Below are 19,003 nucleotides of genomic sequence, written 5' to 3' on the forward strand. Positions count from 1 at the left end.
CTTTGATAGTCCTTAGCATTTTATTTGAACCTTAGTAGCTATTCTATTTCAACCTGTACAGCCCATAGCTCTCAACTCACTGCAAAATACCACAGGTAAATGCTCAATAAACGTTGACAGAATGAGAAAAATCCCAAGGGTACGTATGAAAAGTGTTTGTCATTCAACGATGATTACAGCACTGGATTTTCCAGGATGACGCCAACAACATGAATTCTTTAACCACTTAATGTGAAGCAATACAGCGTAGTATTCAGTGCATGGGTTCTGGAGTTTGCTTGAACCTGAATCCCAGTTCTGCCAGTTATTAGCCGTGCGACCTTAAATAAATTACGTACTTAATTTCTATGCAACATCATATGTAAAAGGAGCATATTGCTCGTTTGTGGTGAAGACTGAGTTAATATATGTAAAAAGTTTAGAAAGATGCCTGGCACCCGGTAAACAATTTCTAAGTATAAGCTATTTTTTGTTAATAAAAATATTATTGTGCCTCATATTATTATGCCTCTGTCCCAAAATGGCAAACAGATAAATGCTTTTGTCAGTCCACGTGTCTTTTGCTTCAATAAACATAGTAGTCATTAATTTCCTTAATTTGCTAGTAAGAAAGAATTCTTCATACGGTACAGATTGGTAAAACTAGACCTCCGGATTAAGGTTACCCAGAATATCGAGGTCGGATACAGACCCAGACACTAGTCATTTTTGCCCCTTCTAGGATCCAAGAAGGCACTGAAGAAAAATAGTCATCTCAGAAGGGAAACATCTTTTCGTTCACAAGGTGCAGCAACGTCCCACTCTTACTCGAATGCGGTAACTCCTGGCAGCCAGGAAGCCCGGCGCGCAGGCGCAGCTTCGGCTGCACGCCCCGCCTGGCGCGTGACAACCGTGCTTCCACCCTACCCCCAACGCTGTTTTACTGCGCATGTGCAGCCCAACTCCCCCCACACCCCCACCACCACCCCGGACGTGTACGTGCGCGTTCGCGCCGCTCACACTTCGGCGGCGGGCGCGTGCCCTGGAAAATTCCACTCCCGAGCTAGCTCCGCCCTATGCACCTCCTTTCCGGCCCAAGGCTTTTTACTGTCTCCATCCCGGCTGCCTTTGCGTGAGCAAAATGGCAGTCCCTGTGCCGCGGGGTTTGTCTCGCTTATCCAGGGCTTTAGGATGGTGGTCTCGGCAGGTGGGTAGGGACGGGGTAGATAGGAGTCTAGGGGCTGGAGGGGAACAGAGTGGAGGGAAATACTCGCTTTGCAGTTGTCCTTCGTGAACTTGGACGTTACAGGTCGTACCTAGGCTAGGGAAGAGTTGAGGTAGACGAGACATAACTACTTAACTATGTGGCTGAGTGGGGAGAGCCTTGGTAGGGCCATGAGAGCGGGCAAGTTCTCGGGGATTAAGTTTCTCCGGTTTGTTCTGGGTCTGACTGGCCTGGGGGTGTTAAAGGGGAAGAAGTTATGGTTGGAAGGTGCGTTCGCTTCCCGTTGATTTTTATAAATGTCCTTAATTGAACAGTAGCTGTAAAGAAGGGAGTCTCGTACCTGCCTGAACAAACCTCGTGGTCAGAGAGAAAGAGACCTGGCCTTTGAAGAGCTTATTGATCAGTTGGGAGCTAGAACGACAGAATAAAGTTTACTTTGAGGCTCCCAATAGAATGAGCAGAATGGAATCTGAGTAAATGTAGAGGAGATGCCAAGAAGAGGACTTTTCTTCTGCTCATTTCAGTATTGGGTTGGTGTTTAAGTTCCCCATCAGACTGAGCGTTCTTTGAAAGCAGAAGCCTTGCTTTCATTAACTCTGCATCTCTAGGAGTTGGCACAGTCCTATACTATGGAAAGTACTAAATAAAGGAAAGCCTTTAGTAAACGTTGAATGGTGTTAGTAAAAGTTGCTTACTGGCTTTTAGTAAGAGACACCATAATTGTTAAGATAGTTGTGCATTTTCCCCCATGATATGTGGCTTTGTAATTGTTCCTAAGGCATTCTTTGGATGTGCCCATTCTATCTTTGCTTACAGTTTGTACAAGATTGATTTTTTTCCAGGTTACCTAACCTTTTTCTACCATCCTCCAGCCAGTCCTGGTGACTCAGTCCACAGCAGTATTTCCAGTGAGAACTAAAAAACGTTTCACACCCCCTACTTATCAACCCAAATATAAATCAGAAAAGGAGTTTGTAGAATATGCCCGGAAAGCAGGACTGGTCATTCCTCCAGAACGTTTGGAGCGTCCCATACATCTGGCCTGTACAGGTGAGACATGGTATTTCTGAGACCCTGACCCAATCCCCTTCTGTCAGAGATCTTGGAAAGTGGAATGATTTGGAGTATGAATGATAGCATTTAATTAACTACAAAATCGGTTCAGTCTCAATAATTTGTATACGTTATATTTCATGAGGTCATCTTTGATCTTGTTTTCACACTGTTCCTAGGAGACCAGGGTAAAATTTCTCCATTCTGTACAAGAAGCAGCTGAGGCTCTAAGAGAAGGCTGAAATGATCTTATTCTACTTTTTCTAATGCAACACGATTCCCTTTACATGGAAGTCTATTTTGTTAGTGTATTTTGTATCCAGGAGCCCTCCCAATTTTGTATGACCTCAGGATGACTTTTTCTCAATCTTTCAATGCTTTTTTAGTTTTCTCCGTCTCTCTTTACAGCTGGTATCTTTGACGCCTATGTTCCTCCTGAGGGTGATGCCCGAGTGTCATCTCTTTCTAAGGAAGGACTGGCACAGAGAACTGAGCGATTGAAGAAGAATGTGGCATCACAATTATCGTAGGTGTCTGAGACAGCTGGGAGTCAGTATTAGAACGAAAATTTCTTGTTGCTGCTTAATCCAGAGAGGTCATCTTGGGTTAATTGTGTTGCCTGTAACTCCCTTGATAACTTGACAGTATATTCTTTCTCTGTAATAGAGCTAATGTATAATATGGGCATCTCAACCTTGATTGTTCGTTTTTGTCACATCATTTAGGAAGTTCACATTGAAGTTTGTAGGACACTTTCTGGATCACATATTTTAAAATTTAAAGTAATAGTAAGAGAAAGCATATTTTTATGAGAAATACCTTAGAGTTTAAACTTAAGAGAGTAAGAAAAGCCAAAAAGGCTTAAAAAGACAGACGTGTTCTGGGGAGCTAACTGGGCTTTAGTTAAGGAGCAGAGCCAAAACTTTCTTCTTAAAGAGACTTTCAGTATCTGTCACTCTAGCTCTAACTGTATCTAAATGATAGGTTCTTAGGGTCATATATAGATTTCTATGCACAAGTATACTGAGTCAGTGTTAATTCTTCATGTGGCCATAACCTATTTCTCTAAATACAGATCTTATCACATCAACTCTTCTGTCTCAGACTCCTTTGTGGCTCCCTGTTATCTGAACAATAAAATCCAAATTTCTTCAGTGGTATTCAGGGCTTTTTATAATTTGTCTCTTGCCTTCCTCTCCACCATCATCTCCTTATTCCATTTTTCTCATCCTAAACTTTAACCTTTCCAAACTGATTGCCAGTTCCTTGACAAATGTTGTGCTGTGTCTCTTTGCACATCCTTTCCTTTGCCTGAAAAATGTCTTTTTCTCTCAAGTATTGTGTCTGCTTTTTTTTTTTTAATTAATTAATTAATTTTTATTTTTGGCTGTTTTGGGTCTTTGTTGCTGTGCGCGGGCTTTCTCTAGTTGTGGTGAGCAGGGGCTACTCTTCGTTGCGGTGCGGGGGCTTCTCATTGTGGTTGCTTCTCTTGTTGCGGAGCGTGGGCTCTAGGCGTGCGGGCTTCAGTAGTTGTGGCATGTGGGCTCAGTGGTTGGCGGTGCACGGGCTTAGTTGCTCCATGGCATGTGGGATCTTCCCGGACCAGGGCTCGAACCCGTGTCCCCTGCATTGGCAGGTGGATTCTTAACCACTGCGCCACCAGGGAAGTCTCACTTTTTTTTTTTAATAAGAAACTCCCAATCCTTCCCTCCCCCAGCCCCTTTGGCAACCACGAGTCTGTTCTCTATGTCTGTGAGTCTTTCATAGATATGTTCATTTGTGTGTGTGTGTGTTTTTTTTTTTTTTTGGCTACACCACGCAGCATGTGGAATCTGAGTTTGCTGACCAGGGATCAAACCTGTGCCCTCTGCAGTGGGAGCGCAAAGTCTTAACCACTGGACCGCCAGGGAAGTCCCTGTGTTGTATTTTAGATTCCACATATAAGTGATATCATATGGTATTTGTCTTTCTCTTTCTGACTTACTTCGCTAAGTATGATAATCTCTGTCTGCTTTTAAGCCTTCTCTGACTCTTTTTGGAGCTGCCTTTGTTATAATTGTAACTGTATGCATATTCTTACTACTTCTGATAACTCTGTATTGTGATGATTTCCTCTCATGTATTTCTCTCCTAGCCTAAGAGCTGTTTGGTGGAAGGTTCATGATGATGATGAACAGAACACAGGTGGTTTTATTATGGAGTTATTATCTAGGAGAGGAAACCAATTATTAAATACTGATTGTATACAAATAATTACAGATACGGTGAAGTATGAGTGCTGTGGGAACATATGGCAGGGAAAGATAACTTGGTCTGGGAGTTAAAGGTAAGCTTCCCTAAGGAAATGACATTTAAAGCTGGGACCTAAAGGGTTGCTTGGAGTTAGCTGAGTAGAGGGGTATAGTGAGGAATAGCATTCTAGGGAGACAAAACAGTACAAGCAAGGCTCCGAGTAGAAAAGTGCAAAGGAGTGGATTTTATCACATGCTTTTTCCCTGATTGTTGAGATGATCATGTGATACTTGTCCTTTATTCTATTGATATGGTATATTGCATTAATTGATTTTTTTAGTGTTAAACCAATCCTACATTCCTGGGATAAATTCCACTGGGTTATGGTGTCCCCCATCCTCTTAATATAGTTATAGTAACACTTTGATTAGATCAGAATTCCCTGTTTACATTATAACTACGAAAATGCTATTGACAGCAGAGTCATGCAGCAGAGTCATGCAGAGTCATGCAGTCATGCACATTATTATTACATTTCCTGCATAATAGTTTTTTTTTCTGGTGTCGTGTCTTTTTTTCTCATTTGCTTATGGAACCCCTGGTTGTGTTAATTTTCTCTCAGTACATAGAAAACGTTAACTATTTTATGAATCCCATCTTCAAGAAGAAAGCCCTCCTGGAGCCTTCTTACCTATTTCGGTCTGGACTGATCCCTCTTTAGGCTCACTGTACATCGTGGGATCCACTTTTATCATCATCCTGATACTCCTTTTGCCTTGCTCTTTTATGTATTCCCTGTGTCGTGGATTTTACCTCTCTCTCATGGTTCATTCAGTTATTTTGGTGGCACACATTCCCCAGCAGCTTCCTGAGAACGGGTGGATGGTAGATAAATGAGATCTTGCAAGGCTAAGGAAAAGTCTTTTTTTAGTCTCCCACTTCATTTATAATTTTCCCAGGTATAGAATTCTGGGCTGGGAGTCATTTTTTTCTCAATTAAAAGCACTGCTCCATTGTCTTTCTAACTTCCTTTTTTTTTTTTTTAATATTTATTTATTTGGCTGTGCCAGGTATTAGTTGCAGCATGAGGGATCTTTGTTGCAGCGTGCAGGATCTTTACTTGCGGCATGTGGGCTCTTTTAGTTGCATTATGCAGGCCCTTAGTTGTGGCATGCAGGATCTAGTTCCCCAACCAGGGATCGAACCCGGGCCCCCTGCATTGGGAGCGCAGAGTTTTAACCACTGGACCACCAGGGAAGTCCTGTCTTTCTAACTTCTAATGTTGCTAGTTAGAAGCCCAATGTCTTTCTGGCTCCTGAGCCTCTGTATAAAACCTGTTTTTTCTTTCTTAGTGCTTATAGGATGTTTTCTTCGATGCCAAAATTCTGAAATTTCACTATGAAAAGCTTTGGTCTTTATTTTTATTTATTTTTTTAAATTTAAATTTTAATATTTGGCTGCATTGTGTCTTTGTTGCTGCGCGCTGGCTTTCTCTAGTTGCAGTGAGTGGGGGCTACTCTTCGTTGTGGTGTGCGGGCTTCTCATTGGGGTGGCTTCTCTTGTTGCGGAGCACAGGCTGTAGGCGTGTGGACTTCAGTAGTTGCAGCATGCAGGCTCAGTAGTTGCGGCACTCGGGCCCTAGAGTACGTGGGCTTCGGTAGTTGTGGTGTGTGGGCCCTAGGGCACGCGGGCTTCAGTAGTTGTGGCGCATGGGCTTAGTTGTTCCATGGCATGTGGGATCTTCCCGGACCAGGGATCGAACCTGTGTCCCCTGCATCGGCAGGTGGGTTCTTTTTTTTTTTTTTTGCGGTACGCGGGCCTCTCACTGTTGTGGCCTCTCCCGTTGCGGAGCACAGGCTCTGGACGCGCAGGCTCAGCGGCCATGGCTCATGGGCCCAGCCGCTCCGCGGCATGTGGGATCCTCCCGGACCGGGGCACAAACCCATGTGCCCTGCATCGGCAGGCGGACTCTCAACCACTGCGCCACCAGGGAAGCCCGGCAGGTAGATTCTTAACCACTACACCACCAGGAAGTCCCAGCTTTGGCCTTTCTTTAGAATGATTGATTTAAGTGCGAGTTAGAAGGTTGAATTTACAGGACTTGGCACATTCAAAAATCAATTATTGAATAAATGGACAGACATTAACGGACGTAAAGTAAGCTGTAAGTTATGGAAAAGTCTTCTTTAGAAATGATTCTCATGCTTAATTTTACAGAATCCGGAGGATAAGAGAAAGTGATCCTAATTTTAAAATAAAGGACTTCCCTGAAAAAGCCCAGGATATCTTCATTGAAGCTCACCTGTGTCTAAACAAGTACGTGAACTCCCTGTCTTATACCCATTATGTTCTCAGCAGCTATCATTCTAGGCACAGGTTTTTTTTTTTTCTTCAGGTAAGAGTTCTAGAGTGGGAGATGTTCCTTTGTGGGAAATTGGAGCCTGGAGCTGTCCTTGACTCCTCTCACTGCTTCTGGGAGTTTTCACCATTTGGTCTGGCTCAGCTCCACTGGCAAGTGTTGAGACTCTGCTGAACGGCTGCTATTTTCACCCGCCTAATCCCTAATTCATCCTGACCCTTCTTGTGTGTTTGTCTTGTATATGTACATTTCCTTTCCTTAATTGTTTTGAATAAGTTTCTTTAAAAATTTTCCAACTTTTTCTTGATTCAACCAAGGGAGAAAAGTCAGGGCTGCTAGGTAGATGAAAAATCAACATGAGGGGCCTGGAATAACCTTAAGTACTAGTCCTTGGACTGTTGCCGACATTCTTTGAACTGTAGCTTGCTGTGGCTAGGCTTCAGGTAGGATCCCAAACCTATACTCTCAAATCCATTAATTATTTCTTTTTACTTTTATTTGTTTAAAAAAAGTTTTTAATTGTGAAATATTTCAAACATGTAAAAAAATACCTTGCAAGGTAATAGATGTTTACATTTTGCCATATTTGCTTCTGAATGCCTAATTGGGGGAAGAGACAGGGATAAAGCATTATAGATACAGCTAAAGCCCCATCTCCCCATTCTTTTCCTTCCTAGAAAGAACCACTATCTTCCCTATTATTCTCATGCACATTTTTATACTCACCACATGTACATGTGTATAAACAATGTACAGTATTGTTTAATGTGTTGTGAAAATTTACATGAATGATGTATTTTTCTGAAACCTGCTCTGTTTATTGTTCAGTGTAGTTTTTTTTATATTTGATATTTTTTTCCTACCACATTATTTTTTGCATTCTAGTTACCATGATTTTTCTTTGTTTCTTTTTTTCCTTTCATTTGTGGTATTGATATAATTTCCTTCTAACTTTTTTATTCCTTCCACTTGTTTGGAACTATTACATTCTACTTCTGTTCTTATAATAGTTATTAAAATGTTTAGCATGTATTGTTGATAATATCACAAGAAGCTTCAAACACTTGAATTTCAGTCACTGCCTCATACATCTCCTGTGTTATTGTTATTTAGTTTTTTTAAGTTCTACCTTGTTGTTATTTCACTTGCATTTTTTTTTTAACATCTTTATTGGGGTATAATTGCTTTACAATGGTGTGTTAGTTTCTGCTTTATAACAAAGTGAATCAGTTATACATATACATATGTTCCCATATCTCTTCCCTCTTGCATCTCCCTCCCTCCCACCCTCCCTATCCCACCCCTCCAGGTGGTCACAAAGCACCGAGCTGATATCCCTGTGCTATGCGGCTGCTTCCCACTAGCTATCTACCTTACGTTTCATAGTGTATATATGTCCATGCCTCTCTCTCTCGCTTTGTCACAGCTCACCCTTCCCCCTCCCCATATCGTCAAGTCCATTCTCCAGTAGGTCTGTGTCTTTATTCCTGTCTTACCCCTAGGTTCTTCATGACTTTTTTTTTCTTAAATTCCATATATATGTGTTAGCATACGGTATTTGTCTTTCTCTTTCTGACTTACTTCACTCTGTATGACAGACTCTAGGTCTATCCACCTCATTACAAATAGCTCAATTTCATTTCTTTTTATGGCTGAGTAATATTCCATTGTATATATGTGCCACATCTTCTTTATCCATTCATCCGATGATGGGCACTTAGGTTGTTTCCATCTTGGGGCTATTGTAAATAGAGCTGCAATGAACATTTTGGTACATGACTCTTTTTGAATTATGGTTTTCTCAGGGTATATGCCCAGTAGTGGGATTGCTGGGTCATATGGTAGTTCTATTTGTGGTTTTTTAAGGAACCTCCATACTGTTCTCCATAGTGGCTGTACCAATTCACATTCCCACCAGCAGTGCAGGAGTGTTCCCTTTTCTCCACACTCTCTCCAGCATTTATTGTTTCTAGATTTTATGATGATGGCCATTCTGACTGGTGTGAGGTGATACCTCATTGTAGTTTTGATTTGCATTTCCCTAATGATTAATGATGTTGAGCATTCTTTCATGTGTTTGTTGGCAGTCTGTATATCTTCTTTGGAGAAATGTCTGTTTAGGTCTTCTGCCCATTTTTGGATTGGGTTGTTTGTTTTTTTGTTATTGAGCTGCATGAGCTGCTTGTAAATTTTGGAAATTAATCCTTTGTCAGTTGCTTCATTTGCAAATATTTTCTCCCATTCTGAGGGTTGTCTTTTGGTCTTGTTTATGGTTTCCTTTGCTGTGCAAAAGCTTTGAAGTTTCATTAGGTCCCATTTGTTTATTTTTGTTTTTATTTCCATTTCTCTAGGAGGTGGGTCAAAAAGGATCTTGCTGTGATTTATGTCATAGAGTGTTCTGCCTATGTTTTCCTCTAAGAGTTTTATAGTGTCCGGTCTTACATTTAGGTCTTTAATCCACTTTGAGTTTATTTTTGTGTATGGTGTTAGGGAGTGTTCTAATATCATTCTTTTACATGTAGCTGTCCAGTTTTCCCAGCACCACTTATTGAAGAGTCTTTTCTCCATTGTATATCCTTGCCTCCTTTGTCGTAGATTAGTTGACCATAGGTGTGTGGGTTTATCTCTGGGCTTTCTATCCTGTTCCATTGATCTATATTTCTGTTTTTATGCCAGTACCATATTGTCTTGATTACTGTAGCTTTGTAGTATAGTGTGAGGTCAGGGAGTCATCAGTGCCTTATAGTTTTCTGCATACAGGTCTTTTGTCTCCCTAGGTAGGTTTATTCCTAAGTATTTTGTTCTTTTTGTTGCAATGGTAAATGGGAGTGTTTCCTTAATTTCTCTTTCAGATTTTTCATCATTAGTGTATAGGAATGCAAGAGATTTCTGTGCATTAATTTTGTATCCTGCAACTTTACCAGATTCATTGATTAGCTCTAGTAGTTTTCTGGTGACATATTTAGGATTCTCTATGTATAGTATCATGTCATCTGCAAACAGTGACAGTTTTACTTCTTCTTTTCCAATTTGTATTCCTTTTATTTCTTTTTTTTCTCTGATTGCTGTGGCTAAGACTTCCAAAACTATGTTGAATAATAGTGGTGAGAGTGGACATCCTTGTCTTGTTCCTGATCTTAGAGGAAATGCTTTCAGGTTTTCACCATTGAGAATGATGTTTGCTGTGGGTTTGTCATATATGGCCTTTATTATGTTGAGGTAGGTTCCCTCTATGCCCACTCTGGAGAGTTTTTATCATAAATGGGTATTGAATTTTGTCAAAAGCTTTTTCTGCATTGATTGAGTTGATCATATGGGTTTTATTCTTCAGTTTGTTAATATGGTTTATCACATTGACTGATTTGCATATATTGAAGAATCCTTGCATCCCTGGGATAAATCCCACTTGATCGTGGTGTATGATCCTTTTAGTGTGCTGTTGGATTCTGTTTGCTAGTATTTTGTCGAGGATATTTGCATCTATATTCATCAGTGATATTGGTCTGTAATTTTCTTTTTTTTGTAGTATCTTTGTCTGGTTTTGGTATCACAGAGATGGTGGCCTCATAGAATGAGTTTGGGAGTGTTCCTTCCTCTGCAATTTTTGGAAGAGTTTGAGAAGGATGGATGTTAGCTCTTCTCTAAGTGTTTGATAGAATTCACCTGTGAAGCCATCTGGTCCTGGACTTTTGTTTGTTGGAAGATTTTTAATCACAGTTTCAATTTCATTACTTGTGATTGGTCTGTTCATATTTTGATTTCTTCCTGGTTCAGTCATGGAAGATTATACCTTTCTAAGAATTTGTCCATTTCTTCCAGGTTGTCCATTTTTTCCAGGTTGTCCATTTTATTGGCATAGAGTTGCTTGTAGTAGTCTCCTAGGATGCTTTGTATTTCTGCGGTGTCTGTTGTAACTTCTCCTTTTTCATTTCTAATTTTATTGATTTGAGTCTTCTCCCTCTTTTTCTTGATGAGTCTGGCTAATGGTTTATCAATTTTGTTTATCTTCTCAAAGAACCAGATTTTAGTTTTATTGATCTTTGCTATTGTTTTCTTTGTTTCTGTTTCATTTATTTCTGCTCTGTTCTTTATGATTTCTTTCCTTCTGATAACTTTGGGTTTTGTTTGTTCTTCTTTCTCTAGTTCCTTTAGGTGTAAGGTTAGATTGTTTATTTGAGATTTTTCTTGTTTCTTGAGGTAGGCTTGTATAGCTGTAAACTTCCCTCTTAGAACTGCTTTTGCTGCATCCCATAGGTTTTGGATCGTTGTGTTTTCATTGTCATTTGTCTCTAGGTATTTTTTGATTTCCTCTTTGATTTCCTTAGTGATTTCTTGGTTATTTAGTAACGTATTGTTTAACCTCCATGTGTTTGTGTTTTTTATGTTTTTTGTCCCTGTAATTGATTTCTAATCTCATAGTGTTGTGGTCAGAAAAGATGCTTGATATGATTTCAGTTTTCTTAAATTTACTGAGGCTTGATTTGTGACCCAAGATGTGATCTATCCTGGAGAATGTTCGTGCACGCTTGAGAAGAAAGTGTAATCTGCTGTTTTTGGATGGGATGTCCTATAAATATCAATTAAATCTATCTGGTCTGTTGTGTCATTTAAAGCTTGTGTTTGCTTATTAATTTTCATTTTGGATGATCTGTCCTTTGGTGTAAGTGAGGTGTTAATTTACCCCACTATTACTGTGTTACTGTCGATTTCCTCTTTCACAGCAGTTAGCAGTTGTCTTATGTGTTGAGGTGCTCCTATGTTGGGAGCATATATATTTATAATTGTTATATCTTCTTCTTGGATTGATCCCTTGATCATTAGGTAGTGTCCTTCCTTGTCTCTTGTAACATTCTTTAAAGTCTATTTTATCTGATGTGAGTATTGCTACTCCAGCCTTCTTTAGATTTCCATTTGCATGGAATATCTTTTTCCATCCCCTCCCTTTCAGTCTGTATGTGTCCCTAGGTCTGAAGTGGGTCTTTTGTAGACAGCATATATATGGATCTTGTTTTTGTATCCATTCAGCAAGCCTCTGTCTTTTGGTTGGAGCATTTAATCCATTCACATTTCAGGTAATTATCGATACATATGTTCCTATTACCATTTTCTTAATTGTTTTGGGTTTGTTTTTGTAGGTCCTTTTCTTCTCTTGTGTTTCCCACTTAGAGAAGTTCCTTTAGCATTTGTTGTAGAGCTGGTTTGGTGGTGCTGAATTCTCTTAGCTTTTGCTTGTCTGTAAAGCTTTTGAATTCTCCATCAAATCTGATTGAGATCCTTGCCGGGTAGAGTAATCTTGGTTGTAGGTTCTTCCCTTTCGTCACTTTAAATATGTCATGCCACTCCCTTCTGGCTCGTAGAGTTTCTGCTGAGAAATCAGCTGTTAACCTTATGGGAGTTTCCTTGTATGTTATTTGTCATTTTTCCCTCGCTGCTTTCAATAATTTTTCTTTGTCTTTAATTTTTGTCAGTTTGATTACTGTGTGTCTCAGCGTGTTTCTCCTTGGGTTTATCCTGTATGGGACTCTCTGTGCTTCCTGGACTTGGGTGGCTATTTCCTTTTCCATGTTAGGAAAGTTTTCGGCTGTACTCTCTTCAGATACTTTCTCAGGTGCTTTCTCTGTCTCTTCTCCTTCTGGGACCCCTGTAATGTGAATGTTGTTGTGTTTAATGTTGTCCCACAGGTCTCTTAGGCTGTCTTCATTTCTTTTCATTCTTTTTTCTATATTCTGTTCCGCAGCAGTGAATTCCACCATTCTGTCTTCCAGGTCACTTATCCGTTCTTCTGCCTCAGTTATTCTGCTATTGATTCCTTCTAGTGTATTTTTCATTTCAGTTATTGTATTGTTCATGTCTGTTTGTTTGTTCTTTAATTCTTCTAGGTCTTTGTTAAACATTTCTTGCATCTTCTCGATCTTTGCCTCCATTCATTTTCCGAGGTCCTGGATCATCTTCACTATCATCATTCTGAATTCTTTTTCTGGAAGGTTTCCTATCTCCACTTCATTTAGTTGTTTTTCTGGGGTTTTATCTTGTTCCTTCATCTGCTACGTAGCCCTCTGCCTTTCCATCTTGTCTATCTTTCTGTGAATGTGGTGTTTGTTCCACAGGCTGCAGGATTGTAGTTCTTCTTGCTTCTGTTGTCTGCCCTCTGGTGGATCTATTGATGTTCTTATTTCATACATTGTTTTCTGATTTCCTTTAGTTCTTTGTCCATGCTTACCTTTATCTCAGTGAGTGTAAGTAGGATAGTTGATTTAACGTCTTTGGCTAATAATTCCAGTGTCTGGGCTTTCTCAGGGATGGTTTCTGTCAAAAATTTTTTTCCTGTGGATGGGCCATACTTTTGTATTTCTTTGTATACTTTGTAATTTTTTTGTTGAGAACTGGACATTCTGAGTAATATTATGTGGTAACTCTGGAAATCAGATTCCTCTGCTTCTCAGGAATTGCTGACTTTGCTCATCAGTGCCACTGCCATCCATTTGTGACTTTTCCAAACTAGTATTGCTAAGTGTGTATTCTTTGTTGTGGGTAGTCGTTGAAGTTCCTGTTCCATTATCTCTGCAATCAGCCAGTGACCTGACAAAGATTTCCTAAATTGTCTGACTGAATAAAAACAAAACAGGTGTTCTTGGTCCTTTATCCCTTTAAATCTGTTGGTGGGAAAAGCTGCTGCAGCCAGCAGGGCTGAAACCATGACATCATTTGCTCTGGTCTCTCTGCAATCCACCAACCTGACCAAAATGTGCAACTCAAATTTTTGGAGGGAGGGGTCCCTACTGCCTGCCCTTGCGCCAGCCATCCACTCCAGGAACACAGGCTACTATCCCCACCAGTAATGGCAGGGCTGAGGGAAAGAGGAGGGTAGGTGGTTTGCACATGTTCTTAAACTCAAGATCACTGGCTTCTCCCTTCGTCAAGCACTTCCCTAGTTGTTATAGGTGTCCAGTCAACATCCAGAGTTCTGAAATTGTGGTTCTGGTTATTTTTTCTAATTTATCAGTTGTTTCAGTGGAGGGACCCCACCCTAGTGCTTCCTCCTCTGTCATTTTGCTTGATGTCTGTGTCTGTTGATTTCGCTAGCTTCCAGATGTTTTGTAATGCTTCATTGTGAGCTCATCTGCAATGGAGAGTTTTTCTTCTGAGGGAATTCCAAACAACCTAAGTTATGAATATGATCCCAGAGAGGTTTTGGGGTGTTTCTGCCAGATACTCTAGGGATATCCTTGGCCAGGTGTCAGTTTGTTTTTTTGTTTTGTTCTTTTGGTTTTTTTTGTGGCACGTGGGCCTCTCACTGTTGTGGCCTCTCCTGTTGCGGAGCACAGGCTCCAGACGCGCAGGCTCAACGGCCATGGCTCACGGGCCCAGCCGCTCCGCGGCATGTGGGATCCTCCCGGACCGGGGCACGAACCCGTGTCCCCTGCATTGGCAGGCAGACTCTCAACCACTGCACCACCAGGGAAGCCCAGGTATCAGTTTCTATGTTAATTTCTTAGCTTAGGAATTCTTACATCATACAGATACCATAAATTCTGTGTCCACCTCTGGGTATAATGTGGACTTAAGGCTTTAATTTTTTGTGGGAGTTTTTAAAATTTGTTTTTTAGACACCCCCACCCCCACCCTAAGCCCTAGAGTGAGGGAAACTTTATATCTAGGTTGGTGGACTATTTTCTAATTTCCCTTTCCTACAGGTACAGGACTCTTTTTGAGGGTCATAGCTTTATGCAGGGATCTCAGTTCCAACTCCCTGTCCTTCCAGCATCCAAGGTTTTAGGAAAAGTCAAGCTCTAGCCATCAGATCCTATTTCTAGATCCCTAAATCATCTCTGTGCTGTTGTGGTATCAGGTTGTATTCTTTCCATTCTGCTTTTAACTCACTCTTCCTTTCTGGCATCTAAGAACTTACCTTCCTTTCTTGTGAACTAGGCTAGAGATTTTAAAATGTGTGTGTGTCTATGTGTATTATATTCTCTCCAACCTTTCTGGATGTTTATAGTGGGAGCAGTTTCACATAAGCTCAGTCCATTATGTTGCCCAAAGCAGATGTCCTCCTTTTATTTTTCAGGGTAAGTTCTATTGCAAAATACTGAGTGAACTCATAAAACGGGGAATTTATTTCTACTGAAGATTTCTAGGCCAGGACAGTGACAAGGAAGAATTTATTCTGAGGTGGCAAGCATGGTGGTTGTGGTAGCTGTCACCACACCTCAGTCTAGTCTAGTTTAGAGCTACAGTGGGGGAAATGACTCGGAATCTTTTGTATTTGGAATAGAAGTGGAAGGGAAGCAGGTAGACAGAACTAATCCATTACCCACTGTGGGATTAGAGACACTATTTTTCAAAGGGCAAAGACTTAAACTGCTCAGAAAGTATTAAATTGTGGGGAAAAGTCATGAATGTGTATCTGAAAGAAACTAATCTGTGGTCTTAGGTTTATTTGAAGCCCTTCAGTTAGGACCCCTCCTAAAATCTTACATGTACAGGAGCTGGGGTTTGCCAACTATTTTCTTACTGTTACTGCATAGAATCAGCATAACTAGATCACTCTGGCAGCAACAAAGATGGGGCGGGGGGCAGTTTTATGTAGAAAAGACCAGAAAAAACAGATGGTTATCTTTTGGCTAGGTTCAAAGATGAATGTGTAAGAAATAAGGCTAAGCAGTCAGTATTGATGATGTGTCCATGGTAAGAGGAGATAAATTGAGCTTTTGATTGTTATTTGTGTTGGATTTTGTTCCAACTTAGAACAAAAATCAGTCCCCACATCCCAGTGAGGGTTTCTTGCCCATCTCAAGGAGGTACAGTAATTTCAGCGAAATTTCTTTCTGCTCCTGAGATTCAAACATAACTTTACGCTGCCCTTAGATCTCACGGTTTTCCGGTAAATCATGTTGTTCTTCATCTTTGGACTAGGACCAGGACTTAGTATATTACCTGGCTTATAGTAGGTGTGCAGAAAATGTTTATAAAAATGAAGGGAGTTGTTTTCTATTTTCAGCGCCATTTTCAGCTTTCATACACAGTATCATAAAAGCAGGAGGAGTCAGTGATAAATATCTCTTTCCTTTTTAGCTCAGACCATGACCGGCTTCATACCTTGGTAACTGAAAACTGTTTTCCGGTAGGTTCTTATCTTCCTTAGAACTGTGGGACCCCTGAGTAGACAGATTCTAGCTATCCCCTCTGATTTTCTTAAGGATCAGTTTTGAGAGTACAGGAAGTCTAAGGCAAAAGCTGAAGTTCCATTATTTTTGGCTGAATGATGACGACTTGATATGGACTCTGGTAAAGGCCACGCAGGTGAAGAAAGAAGAAGTCCCTCAGCAAGCAGTACTGAGACATACCTATATGTCATACCTGTCTAGACATACCTAGACAGCCCTGCACATACCTATACTACAGTAAAGGATTTAACCAGTGTTCGTGAGGCTTACATTGTGTGATAACAGGGGTGCTAGGTACTCTGGGAGACCCCTAACAATGAGGACTTGGTGGTTCAGTTAGAGGTTCAGGAATAAGAACTTCAGTTTCTATCAGTTTTGCTTCATCTCCCCAGGGACAAGTATCGCTATCCTAGTCTTAGCAGGTTAGCCTTTATAAAAGGCTATAAAATTCCTATAAAATCCCACCTTTCATTGCCAAAAGGTGAGAGGAAAAAAAACCAAACATGTGCAGTCAACAGAAGTGCATGCAATAATGAGCAGATTATGGACGTGTGTAGGAGGGATAATGGGGTATTAGGTAAGCTGGCAGGTTGGAGTGTGGCCTTCATTGATTTGGAGAAGGGTCCTCAAGGAGGTAGGTGGGTCTTGAGTTGTGATTTAGAAATGGAAAGAGAGTTGTTGTGAGGTGAGCATGAGCAGTAGCTTAAGGTGAGAGAAAATAAGCACCAGAGAGCATTTGATGGGAAACGTTGCATGTTGACTGTGGTATTGCAAGAAGAGCAAGCGTGGAAATAAGCTCCAACTTCCCTACAGGGAGGGAAAGATCCAGTTGAACTATTCTCCTCTGCCCTCAGGACATGGTCTGGGACATCAAATACAAGACCGTCCGCTGGAACTTTGTAGAATCTTTAGAGCCACCCCAGGTGGTGCAGGTTCGCTGTTCAAGTCTGCTGAACCAGGGCAACGCGTATGGCCAGGTCACCATCCGCATGCACACCCGGCAGGTAGAGGCACCAGTCTGCTTTCCTCCCAGCTTTCTTCACTCTCAGGTTGGGCACCTCCCTCTGATTTCTGGGTACAGCTGCCCGGGACTCTGAGTTCTAAGGAAAGGTCTGTCTTACCTTGTCACTGCACCCTTCCCACTGCTGGATGTTAGCTGTACTAAAACAGGTGTGGGGATATTCTTCCCCACCCTTCCTGGACTCCCTCCCACCTCCTTCCACCACCCCGCCCCCCCGCCCCCCAGTCAAAAACCCTCTAAGAGTAAAGTGTCAGTGGTTGATCTGTTAGTCTAGATTCAGAATTAAACAACTCTGAGGACTAACCGACTAGATGTGCTTTCATTTTCAGACTCTGGCCATCTATGATCGGTTTGGCCGGTTGATGTATGGACAGGAAGATGTGCCCAGGGATGTCCTGGAGTATGTTGTCTTTGAAAAGCATCTGGTGAATCCCTATGGGAGCTGGAGAATGCATGGCAAGATCATTCCCCCATGGGCACCCCCTAAGCAGCCTATCCTTAAGGTAAAGCAGCTTGCATGGTTTAAGACATGGCATTCTGGGCTTCCCTGGTGGCGCAGTGGTTGAGAGTCCGCCTGCTGATGCAGGGGACATGGGTTCGTGCCCCGCTCCGGGAGGATCCCACATGCCGCGGAGCGGCTGGGCCCGTGAGCCATGGCCGCTGAGCCTGTGCGTCCGGAGCCTGTGCTCCGCAACGGGAGAGGCCGCAGCAGTGAGACGCCCAAGTACCGCAAAAAAAAAAAAAAAAAAAAGACATGGCATTCTAAGCCACTCCTGTTGGGCTCCACCTAGTGGACAGAGAGGGTGATGCACCACCAGGAAGAGGAGTCCTCTTGTTGGCGGTGGGCACGGAGGTGGGCATGGAGGCGGGCATGAATCTCTTAGGTAAGCCATGGACTTGGATAGTAGATAACTCAGTATCCTGCTCTTTCAGACGGTGATGATCCCTGGCCCCCAGATGAAACCTTGGGAAGAGTATGAAGAGCCACAAGGAGAGGCCCATAAGCCTCAGCTAGCGTGATGGCAAAAGTGACTCCTCGGTTGAAGCGTGGGTGGTGATGTGGCTGGAAGCTGTGAAGTCTGGGAGTCTGGGAGCTGTGAAGTCATCCATTTTCTTCATGCTGTAGAAAGAGCTACCTTTGTTCTCTCTTGCCCTGCTTGGGTCTTTTTAGCAGTCTCATCCTCAGTAACCACTACTGATGGTTGGGCCCTAGTGGGTTGGTCCTGTGCACAGCAATGGACCTACTTCTTCTTTTTTTAATCTTATATCTAGCTTCTAACTCCAGATGAAAAACAGTACGTTTCAGAGAACATCTGATACCAGCTTTTCCGGCAGCAAGAACCGTCAGGAGCAAACTGGCAGAACTTTCTTTCAAATTACAGGGCAGGATCAGAGTTTGAAATAAAACACTATCAGGTATTGGACAAATGTGGTGGGTTCTGTATATTTCTCCTGGTTCAGGATGGAAGTAGACCAGCCTTCAGAGGGCAGAAGTGGAAGTTATCTTAATTGTGAGTGATGTGACTTACAGGAAATCCAGACTTGGGAAAAATAATTAGTGTTTATAAAAGTGGCGTCATTTAAGAGGGTCTTTTCGCATACACTGACTCACTGAATCAATATTTGTATTTCATAGATGAATGTAAATCCAAAGAAATCATTTCGCCTTCAGCCTTTGGATTTTGTTCTTAATTATCAGCTGCATCCTGGTGTGATCCCAGGAAGCGTTAGAGGAGGAAGGGGCCATGGTAGTGTGGATACATTTGGGAAATCCATCAATAAGACTTAGTTCCCTGATTTCTAGCACCTTCTGGAGATGGTGACTTTTTTTCCATCCCGAATTTGGAGGCAAAGGTACCAGAATATGGACCCATGTAGAGTGAAACAGCCCAGCCCCTTCTTGTTCCTTAGCTCAAGCTGGGGGAGGATGTGGGACTTCTCATGCTCATGTCCTGGGTCATCTGAGG

At 41.8% G+C, this 19,003-nt stretch overlaps 1 protein-coding gene across 3 annotated transcripts; it reads left to right on the top strand.

Moving 5' to 3' along the window:
• The first annotated feature begins 1,057 nt into the window (after positions 1–1,057).
• MRPL45 (mitochondrial ribosomal protein L45) lies at positions 1,058–18,465 on the top strand. 3 transcript variants are annotated; one of them, XM_027094734.1, is made up of 8 exons: positions 1,058–1,186; positions 2,077–2,254; positions 2,666–2,783; positions 6,707–6,805; positions 15,924–15,972; positions 16,870–17,019; positions 17,366–17,539; positions 17,970–18,465. In XM_027094734.1, exons 1-8 carry the CDS (start codon positions 1,121–1,123, stop codon positions 18,054–18,056), a joined length of 921 nt encoding a protein of 306 aa, XP_026950535.1. In that variant the 5' UTR covers positions 1,058–1,120; the 3' UTR covers positions 18,057–18,465. The 3 variants fall into 3 exon arrangements, with proteins under 3 accessions (XP_026950535.1, XP_026950537.1, XP_026950538.1); XM_027094736.1 differs by lacking the exon at positions 17,970–18,465 and adding an exon at positions 17,791–17,900 and having other exon boundaries at positions 1,062–1,186; positions 17,366–17,565; XM_027094737.1 differs by lacking the exon at positions 16,870–17,019 and having other exon boundaries at positions 1,062–1,186; positions 17,970–18,464.
• Positions 18,466–19,003: the final 538 nt, after the last annotated feature.

Source organism: Aethalodelphis obliquidens, unplaced genomic scaffold (genome assembly GCF_003676395.1).
Source record: "Aethalodelphis obliquidens isolate GAN/ISIS:26980383/991018 unplaced genomic scaffold, ASM367639v1 scaffold89, whole genome shotgun sequence".
NCBI classification, from domain to species: Eukaryota; Metazoa; Chordata; class Mammalia; order Artiodactyla; family Delphinidae; genus Aethalodelphis; species Aethalodelphis obliquidens.